The sequence below is a fragment of the Oncorhynchus mykiss genome, chromosome 10 (genome assembly GCF_013265735.2).
Source record: "Oncorhynchus mykiss isolate Arlee chromosome 10, USDA_OmykA_1.1, whole genome shotgun sequence".
Classification (NCBI taxonomy): Eukaryota; Metazoa; Chordata; class Actinopteri; order Salmoniformes; family Salmonidae; genus Oncorhynchus; species Oncorhynchus mykiss.
Genome location: NC_048574.1, coordinates 54,146,028 through 54,155,958, shown reverse-complemented (window position 1 = coordinate 54,155,958; position 9,931 = coordinate 54,146,028). Strand labels below are relative to the sequence as shown.

Genomic DNA, 9,931 nt, shown 5'->3' with positions numbered 1-9,931 from the left:
CAGTGAAGAGGTGACTCCGGGATGCTGGCCTTCTATGCAGAGTTCATTTGTACAGTGTCTGTGTTCTTTTAAACATCTTAGTTTTTTTGGGGGGGGGGCCAGTCTGAGATGTGGCTTTTTCTTTGCAACTCTGCAAAGCTTGTTTACTATTTGGCTGGCTACTCCATGTGCTTGTGGAAAACACTGATTTGGTATCAACAATTACATTTGTTATTCAAATCTAATTACTACATGAAGCAGGAGGCCTCCTATAGGACACTAGCCTATAACCAGTCAGTTAGTGTTGGTGTCTTTTGAAACCTTTTGTGTGTTTTAAAATATGAGTACTACTTCATGTTTTGTGAAGTATGTATGACGTCTTATCTGTATCTTTATACACATTCACCATTGATTGCAAGGAAATCTGGTATCTCTGTTAATGGTCATATTGATTGTGTCTCTTGTGTCTTTACAGTACCACACGTACAAAAGGTCATCTCGAGGACTTTCGAGGCCCTCGGATCCCAGGTGAAAGCAGAATCGCTTGTTCTTAGTCTCTCTAGCAGTCCAGTTTTTCTTTGGCCTAACAAAGGAGGACATGCAACAGCTGGAGAGATCTCTCCAAACAGACCATGTAAAGATCTCCAACAGTTGATCCAGTAAGTGATCATACTTCACAATTTGGAGCCTCTTGTTCTGGGAAAGTAGATTATAAGTCAAGTTGTTTTAGAGTCCACTATTTACCTGGTGTTGTCTTACATGGTAGTATGGTAATTAGATATTATTACTTAGTAACAGTAAGGTACCAAGTAGTTACGACTTATTTTGTGCAACTTAATGCATCAATTGCCTAATGCATCAACTACTGTAAGTTATTGGCCGAAGTGCAGGTTTAGTGTCTCACATGATCATTATGGAATAGAAACCAAAGTAAATGGAAAAACCCTCATCCTGTTTTAGGACAGATGACCAGGAAAGCAGTAGAAAAAAGTCTGCAAAAAAGGACAAAAATAATCCAACAGCAGTAAGTGTGCTGCTTTTATACCTTAAAAATAGTCTACGGACATTAACTACTTCCTGTAAATCACTTCGCCACACATTTTCGTGCCACTTGTTTGTCATTGACAAGATCATTTTTTTTGTGTGGTTTTTATTTTTCCTGTACCTCATATGTATTTTATTGACTGTCTGTCTTGCTTGCTTGCTTGCAGGGTATCATAAACCTGACCCTGATGACCGAGGTGACAGAGCCAGGCGTCCTCTCGGCACCCACCCTCCTGAGAGGAAGTAAGAAGCACCACCTCCTGCAAACAACTCTGCCCATGGACTGCGTGGTCAGTGTCCTTTCCAGCGAGAGCATCTCTGTGTATGTCATCCTCAATCACTCTAAAGGAAACGACATGATTTGGTTCAACGCAATTTCAATGAAATTAGACACAGGTTTTAGGAGAATAGAGTACATATTTGTTATTATGTCAAACTATATCAAAGGTCCAATACCAGAACGCTAAGGTAAACTGATAGATAAGTCAATCAATAACCACCAGAGATGTAGCTAGCTCACAAGACAATACAACCACAAACAGGGTAAAACAAAAGAAACTCAGCCTGATATGAACTCAATTCAAACTTCCTTATTCGCAAGGGACAATTTGGTTGTTTAGTTAAACAAAAAATATTTTAAAGTTTAAACCCGGAAACCAGCTCATAATGTTCAACTGAATCGGGCTCTAAATCTTTTTGTTTGTCTGTCGTACATGCAGTGTCTGTGGGACCCTAGTGGGGGCGCTGTGCAGTCAGCTGGGTGACATGGAAAAGGTGGCTCTGCGGCACATGAAAGGGACGGCCCTGCTTATTCCCCAGCCGTTCCACTTCCTCCTTCCTGCCCCTGTGGGCCTGGTGACAGTGGTCTACCCAGCGGGTGTGCCCGACAGCCAGCTGGAGACGCAACGCAAGGCAAGGGAAGAATTCCAAACTGACCCCTAGCCCCTACTATGCTACCCCTAGTACTCTACACTTGTGTATATTTGAAATGCTATGATAGGTATTAAGCAATATGGTAGCAGTGGTGTAAAGTACTTAAGTAAAATACTTTAAGTATTTTTGGGGGGGTTATCTGTACTTTACTATTTATATTTTTTACCACTTTTACTTCACTACATTCCTAAAGAAAATAGTGTACTTTATACTCCACACATTAGTCATCCCGACTGCATCTGATCTGGCAGACTCACTAAACACAAATGCTTCCTTTGTAAATGACTGTTGGAGTGTCCCCTTAGCTATCCATAAATTTAAAAATACAAGAAAATTGTGCCTACTGGTTTGCTTAATATAAGGAATTACTTTTATTTTTGATTCTTAAGTATATTTTAGCAATTACATTGACCGTTGATACTTCATTATATTTAAAACAAAATACTTTTAGACTTTTACTCAAGTAGTATTTTACTGGGTGACTTTTACTAGAATCATTTTCTATTAAAGTATCTTTACTTTTACTTAAGTATGACAATTGGTTACTTCTCCACTGTATGGTAGTAGCTCCACTATTTCCCTTGACAGGCTATGTGGAATATTGCTAACCATCTCTACAAAGAGGCAAAATTGACACCTAGCCCGTGCCCCTAGACCAGGGTTCTCCAACCCCAGTCCTATTGAGCTTTTGCAGGCTTTCCCTTCAGCCCTGCAGTAACACCTGATTCTGCCTATCATCTGGCCCAGACAGTTATTGATTAAGTGTGTTATTGATGGGCTGGAAGAAAATCATGCACACCCAGTTGTTCTCCAAGAGCTGGAGAACCTACCCTACCTACAGTATAGATCTGAAAGGATATGAGGCGTTTGCAAAATGTAAAATAACCGTGAAATATAATATATTTCTTATTTTGAAATGCTCTGAGTGACTGTCTAGTATGAGAGAAATAACGTTGTGTACATGTATTTGATATTGCTGTTTTATGTGTGTGTAGGAGCTGCACAGTCTGTTTGAGCTGCCAGACGACCGGCCATATCTGAGAAGAGCCAACGCTCTACATTTTCCTGATGAGCCATACAAAGATGGCTACCTCCGAAACCCTCATGTTCACCTGAATCACCCTGCCCTGGAGAACGGCAAGGTTGGTCAGCACACACAGACGCAAACACACACACTGTCACACACACACTGTCACACACTGGGGCGGCAGGGTAGCCTAGTGGTTAGAGCGTTGGACTAGTAACCGAAAGGTTGCAAGTTCAAATGAGCTGACAAGGTACAAATCTGTCGTTCTGCCCCTGAACGCACTGTTCCTAGGCCGTCATTGAAAATAAGAATTTGCTGTTAACTTGTCTTGTTAAATAAAGGTAAAATAAAGAAAATGATATGCTCTTATGTGTTTCTCCCTTGTCCCAGCCTTACTTGGTCCAGGGGGTCTACAGCTACCACCACTACATGCAGGACCGCGTGGACGACAACGGCTGGGGTTGCGCCTACCGCTCCCTCCAGACCATCTGCTCCTGGTTCCAGCAGCAGGGCTACGTGGAGCGGGCTGTGCCCTCCCACAAGGAGATCCAACAGGTCAATAGCCTTGACCCTTAGCCTCGAACCCCAAATGGAAACCTGAGTGTTGGATACGTCTACAATGTGATTTGGGCAAACGATCCCTTATTATACAGAACTCTCTCTCTTTGGTAAAGCTGTGGCTCTAAACTTGTCTATTGAACAACATATTCCAATAATGTGAGACTGAATTCGAGCCAGCAGGTAGAGCCTGAGTCCATGGTAAATAAGAATTGATAGGTGATTACAATGTGAGTCTCTTTCTCCTTTCCCACAAGTTGGCCTATAACTCATTGACTGGTAGATAGGGCTATTTATAAAATGCATTGTTTTTAATCACATTTTTACTACTTTCAATAGGATTCTATAATTCATAGCCATGTCAGCTAATAGTACCTTTTTTTGAGTGTATATGAAAAGCACTTTATGATTAAAAATCAAGTTAATTCTTGTTATTTTCTCCCCATCGCTGTCTCACAGGCCCTGGTGGAAGTTGGAGACAAGCAAGGGTCTTTTTTGGGCTCTCGCCAGTGGATCGGCTCCATCGAAGTCGCGGCTGTGCTGGATCAGTTGCTGGGGGTCACCTCCAAGATCATGTTTGTGAGGTGAGATGAGGTGTGTGCTTATGTGCCTGCATGGATGCATGTGTGTGCTTGTACGTGCATGCGTCCATGTAAATTCACCAGTCAGGGCAATGCAGAATGCTTCAGGTAGTTGTGTTCCATATTACATATTTTTTTGCTTCGTTTTCACATCTAGTTGTGTGTTTGTGTGTCCTAAAGCCAAGGGTCTGAGCTGGCCTCCAAAGGCAGAGAACTGGCCAACCATTTCCTTTCTGAGGGAACTCCTATTATGATTGGTGAGTGAAAACTGAAACTCTTACAATGTAGAGACAATGATGAGAGACTAATATTATGCACAAATCCCTTGTAGTGACTGTACTGCAGATCTGTTCAAATGATAAGGTCTGGGCCCTGTCCAATGAGTACATGCTACAGTACCACAGTCATACATAGTTTCATATAAACAGCATCTATATTTCTGTGGTCAAATAAATAGCTGAATGCTTTTGGTAAACATTTTGGTTGACTCCCCTCACATGTAAATACTTCCAGTTTTTAGGTTGTGTGTGCATTGCACTGGCTTAAACAAAGTTACTACAAACATTGCTTGAAATTGAATCTGTTAATTTGAACTCTGCAGATTTGTAATTTCCTTCTATTTTGCTCCACACCAGGAGGGGGTGTCCTAGCACACACTATCCTCGGTGTGGCGTGGAGCGAGACCACGGGCCAGATCCGCTACCTCATCCTGGACCCACATTACACAGGGGCCGAGGACCTGCAAGTCATCACAGACAAGGTACCGGTTGGTGTCATGGGGCAATATGTATAAACTGTCTCAGAGTAGGAGTGCTGATCTAGGATCAGATCCCCTCTGTCCATGTAATCATATTAATTGTGATCTGAAAGGCAAAACTGATCCTAAATCAGCACTCCTACGCTGAGGCGCTTGAGACATCCAGGCCCAAAATGAACGTCTGATATTTTCAGACCTCATCTTTTGTGTAGATCCAGCTGAATACTTCAATCCTGAGTGTGCCTATCTTTCTCATCAACATCTGATAAACTACCACTTAAATGTACACTACATGACCAAAAGTATATGGACACCTGCTCGTTGAACATCTCATTTCAACATCATGAGCATTAATATGGAGTTGGTCCAATTCATCCCAAAGGTGTTTGATGGGGTTGAGATCAGGGCTCTGTGCAGGCCAGTCAAGTCCTTCCACACTGATCTTGACAAACCATTACTGTATGGACCTCGCTCTGTGCACAGGGGCATTGTCATGCTGAAACAGGAAAAGGCCTTCCCCAAACTGTTGCCACAAAGTTGAAAGCACAGAATTATCTAGAATGTCATTGTATGCTGAACCGTTATGATTGCCCTTCACTGGAACTAATGGGCCCCAGACCATTATTCCTTGTCCACCAAACTTTACAGTTGGCACTATGCATTCGGGCAGGTAGCGTTCTCCTTGCTCCTAGGTGTTTCCACTTCAAAATAACAGCACTTACAGCTGACTGGGGCAGCTCTAGCAGAGCAGAAATGTGATGAACTGACTTGTTTGAAAGCTGTCATCCTATGACATTGCCATGTTGAAAGTCTGAGCTCTGTAGTAAGGCCATTCTACTGCCAATGTTTGTCTATGGAGATTGCAAAGCTGTGTGCTCAATTTTATACCTGTCAGCAACGGTTGTGGCTGAAATAGCCAAATCCATTAATTTGAAGGGGGTGCCCATATACTTTAGTGTATGTCCACTTGCCCACAAGCAGTTGTATATGTTTGGTGATGAGAGGAATGAACACCCATAGGGAAAGTTGTATTGAACAAAATGCAAGAAGTGGAAGAACATTTTGTAAATCAAACTTAGAGGAAATGTACATATTTAGTCATAAACTTAAGTATCTAGAAGCGCTGTATAATTGTTGCAGTATATATTCTCAAACTGCAATCTATTTGCGTGAGAAAACCCAAAATGGAGAGTGTTGTCTTCTTTCCCCAGGGCTGGTGCGGATGGAAGGGCCCAGAGTTTTGGGACCAGAACGCCTACTACAACCTCTGTTTGCCTCAGAGACCAAAGACCATATGATTGTGTGTAGGTTTCAATGTGTGTTGTGTACAGGCACCTGTCCAACAGTATTACAACAAATATCTGAAAATAAATGTTAAAACATCTGAGGTGAAGAAATTAATGTGCCTTTTTATTTCAGCTTTCATCTGTGACTGAGTCAGTATTCTGTTTTTACATCAACATGCCACTATCGTGTGTCTCATTCATGAAGAAGTGCCTGCTTTTTATTTCATTTAGTCAAACATATACACACTCCCCTACGTAATTTGTACAAAATGTCACCTTTTATTTGAGGGTATTTTCATACATATCTATTTTACTGTTTAGAAAGCACTTTGTCTTTAGTCCCCCCATTTGAAGGTGTCATAAATATTTGACCAAATTCACTTTGTGTATTATAGTAATATGGTCCCATATTCCTAACACACAATGACTACATCAAGCATGTGACTACAGATTTGTTGGATGCATTTGCAGTTTGAGTATAGAGCCAAATTAAAAGATATAGCTTCACTGTTAATAAATACATAGGGGAGTGTACCTCAAAGGATTTGCACTGTAAACAAAGGACTGTGTAAAATTGATATGTACATCTGAAACTGGTGTCCACAGAATCAGAAGGTCCCATATTGCATCTGAGCATGAAATGCACACAGTGGTTGTTTCCTTGTGATGGCTAGGCCCGGAGCCTATGCTGAGCACACCTCAAGACAGTGGAAAGATTTCAATTGCATACACTTCGCATCATCGTCTCATTCTCAAAACCCATTGGATGAGAGAGCCGGAGGTCCCTCCCCTCTGACCTTCTCCAATGGGTATTGAAAAAGCGGGGAGTAAGGAATTGAGATTCTCCCAGTGTTTAGCCCTCTGAACCAAAGCCTAGTCAATAGACAATAGCAGCGGGAGCTAACAGGAGTCCTAAGTTCTCAAAGCAAGGTTACTCATCACATGAGCGTAGTTTTCCGAACCATCTCCGCAACACACGTCTGCCTCTGTCACTGCAGGAGAAGGATGCATTCTGCTCCTATCCAAGTTAACCACTGACATTATACTTGCCAATCATTGACACACAAATACATAGGAGACTCAGACACACCCCGGTAAGTGTTAAGGAACAGAGTCAGGTTTGGTGTCAGACACAGTAGCGGGGACTTTGTCATGCATGTCCTGTATTGGACTTGGCTGAGAAAGCATTGTCCTCCTTTTCGAATTCTAGAGGTGCATTGTTAAAATCACCAGTCTCGGGCCCTCTTTCTGTCTTGGGCCCCGGTGGCAATAAGTGCCCTCTTCTGTCCTGCTACCTTACCGCTCTGGGCGTCAGTCAGCGGGCATGCTACTAGCTCGGCAGGCATCAGAGGAGTGCTGCTGCTCGTCAGGAGTCGCGTCATTCGGAGTGTGTTAAGGAATCGTCCGCACTCCTCAAATCCGTACGACAATGCCAATTCTTCAGCGGTTCTGCCCTCGTTGTTGCAAAGTCTGCTCAGGAAAAAACATTGTGGTAAGGTCAGGGATTGTAAAAGCAACTGGCTGCATGGAAACAGTTGCCAAAATATAATGGTTTAAACTCATTTGAACCAACTTCAGCTCAGGTAATGCCAAAAAGTGTGTAAAATTTTATTTACAAAATTAGCATCGATACATTAGTCTGAAAATAGGTATTTCGCAGCTCAATTTCTTATAAGCATGGCGCTTATAACGTCAGGGTAGTGGGTTCAATTTCGAGGACCACCCATACGTAAAATGTATGCACACATGACTAAGTTGGCTTTGGATAAAAGCATCTGGTAAATATTATATATTAACATATATGCAACTGTTTTGCATGTGTGAAAGTTGACACTCACCCAAGTTGGGCATCACTGGCAACGAGCACGCTGATGCATTCCAAACTGCCGGCCTTGGCGGCTTTGTGCATGGGCGTCTCACCATTGTTGTCCTTCAGCAAATATGAAATAATTTGGGGTACAGAGAAACAAGTAAATAAAGACTGGTGTTTTGGATCAGTTGAAATGAGAACCTGTAAAATTAGCTTTCCCTCTGATGTAATTTTCTGGATCTTGAGCAATGGATCTGGTCAATGTGTTTGTGATCCCTAATTGAAGTTACACTGCAGTTACTGTGTCCAAAATATTAGCCTACACTTTATTTACTGCAGTGTCACATAACATCTTTCAACTATTTTGGGAATTGAAAGCTCACATTTGATGTGTAATTTTGGCATTTTACTTAGATAAATATATGCAAAAGCATTGGGCAATCTTATTGTATTGTAGGCCCGTGGACCAATCCCCCTCCCACTCAGTCTGGGTCTCAACTTACTGTTGAGAGTTAGAATTGTAGAATACACAAAGTGCCATTTTGAAATGTGGTTGTGCATCAGCAGTCTAGCCAGCTATTTAAACTTGTAGTAATTATGGTTGAATTGCCAACCAGGGGCCCCCATTTCACTCTCACTCAAATATCATATTAAAAACTGCAGAAATCTCTATACCCTATGGCAAATTGAGTAGAATTGCATGAAATTAGTTATAAAATTATTTGCCATGGCAAAGAGCCCCCAAAAGGCTTGGGTGAATGTGTGTGTATGTTTGAGAGTATACTGACCCGCAAGCCACTGCGGCCCCCATCCCCATCAAAGTTGCCCATCCCTGCTATAGACAGACAAGTGGAAGTAAATATACCTGCTGATTTGCATCAGCTCCCGTTTGCAGTAGCCATAGCAAACAAAAGGCTTGTCCGCTGCATGCCGCCAAGTGTGCAGGGGACTGTCCCAACACATTGCTTGAGTTGACAGCATCCCCGCCTTCGAATAAGTTACTGATACAGTCCAGCTGCAAAAAACAGGAAACAAAGAATAACCTAGGTTAACGCTAGCTATTTACAGTATATTACATCTGCGCTTACTCTGTTATTCTGAAACGTGTGCGTAAAAAAATATTTCCTTTTCATATGGACCAGTTGGTGTCACATGAACGTGAATTGTGTGATAGATTGCGTTGTAAACAAACATATAGCCTAGATATGATGAATATGCATATTATGTCAGAGTGATTTGTGAAGCAAAAATATGGCCACCTTCTAAACATAGCCTAATTAGAGTTAGCCTTGCCTACATGTAATTCAGCAAATGACAAACCTGTCGAAAACTTAAATGCCATTTTTATAATTATGGCCTACCTTTCCTTACACCTAACTAAACAACAGAAATAAACACAGTAATGCAATATTAAATAAATTGTATAAGCCTGCAATGCCACAAAGTTATAGGCTAAATAGTCTATAATGTCAATGTTATTACACACATAAACAGGGCGGTTTGGGTTAAATGCGGAAGACAACTGACTAGGTATCCCCCTTTCCCTTACCTGTGAGTCGGAATCGAGCAGAAACATGATCAGATCTAAGTATCCCCACTAGAGGTTTTTAACTTGTGCGCACACAGCAGTTCCTTCGATGTAAATAAACCTATACAGTTGGTTGAAAGAACACAAGCACGAAAGCAGGCTGCAGGCTATACTCTACTGACACGTGACATTGATACTTGTTCATATCCTAGTCGGAACTAGGAAACTCGGAAATGTACGACGTTCTACTGGTTGTAGTTATACACGTGCTGTGTTCGGACAGAAAGTCGGAAATGTCCGAGTTTTCTTGTTCCGAATAGCACTCGAACGCGACATTACCATGCGCGATGAGCATGGATGCAGCCCGGCGCATGTATCCATACAGGCGGGTCTACCAGAGAGGACGAGGTTGTGCGAAACAACACGTA

At 42.0% G+C, this 9,931-nt stretch overlaps 2 protein-coding genes across 3 annotated transcripts in view; one reads left to right on the top strand and one right to left on the bottom strand.

Moving 5' to 3' along the window:
* ufsp2 (ufm1-specific peptidase 2) overlaps positions 1 to 6,276 on the top strand; it is a 19,065-nt gene extending 12,789 nt beyond the window's left edge. Inside the window, exons 3-12 of the mRNA XM_021619065.2 lie at positions 455 to 638; positions 940 to 1,003; positions 1,191 to 1,345; positions 1,743 to 1,935; positions 2,952 to 3,098; positions 3,374 to 3,538; positions 4,001 to 4,125; positions 4,303 to 4,379; positions 4,758 to 4,882; positions 6,091 to 6,276. Of these exons, the coding sequence (XP_021474740.1) occupies positions 455 to 638; positions 940 to 1,003; positions 1,191 to 1,345; positions 1,743 to 1,935; positions 2,952 to 3,098; positions 3,374 to 3,538; positions 4,001 to 4,125; positions 4,303 to 4,379; positions 4,758 to 4,882; positions 6,091 to 6,177 (1,322 nt within the window). The 3' untranslated portion in view covers positions 6,178 to 6,276. The remainder of the gene's footprint in view (positions 1 to 454; positions 639 to 939; positions 1,004 to 1,190; positions 1,346 to 1,742; positions 1,936 to 2,951; positions 3,099 to 3,373; positions 3,539 to 4,000; positions 4,126 to 4,302; positions 4,380 to 4,757; positions 4,883 to 6,090) is intronic.
* ankrd37 (ankyrin repeat domain 37) overlaps positions 1 to 9,834 on the bottom strand; it is a 24,081-nt gene extending 14,247 nt beyond the window's left edge. Inside the window, exons 1-4 of one of the 2 annotated variants that reach the window (XM_021619067.2) lie at positions 9,525 to 9,834; positions 8,841 to 8,990; positions 8,004 to 8,095; positions 7,466 to 7,635 (exon numbers count right to left, since the gene is read on the bottom strand). In XM_021619067.2, coding sequence (XP_021474742.1) covers positions 7,466 to 7,635; positions 8,004 to 8,095; positions 8,841 to 8,990; positions 9,525 to 9,551 — 439 coding nt within the window. In that variant the 5' untranslated portion in view covers positions 9,552 to 9,834. Of the gene's footprint in view, positions 1 to 6,268; positions 7,636 to 8,003; positions 8,096 to 8,840; positions 8,991 to 9,524 lie in introns of those variants that run through there. The other variant, XM_021619066.2, reaches the window with a different exon arrangement.
* Positions 9,835 to 9,931: the final 97 nt, after the last annotated feature.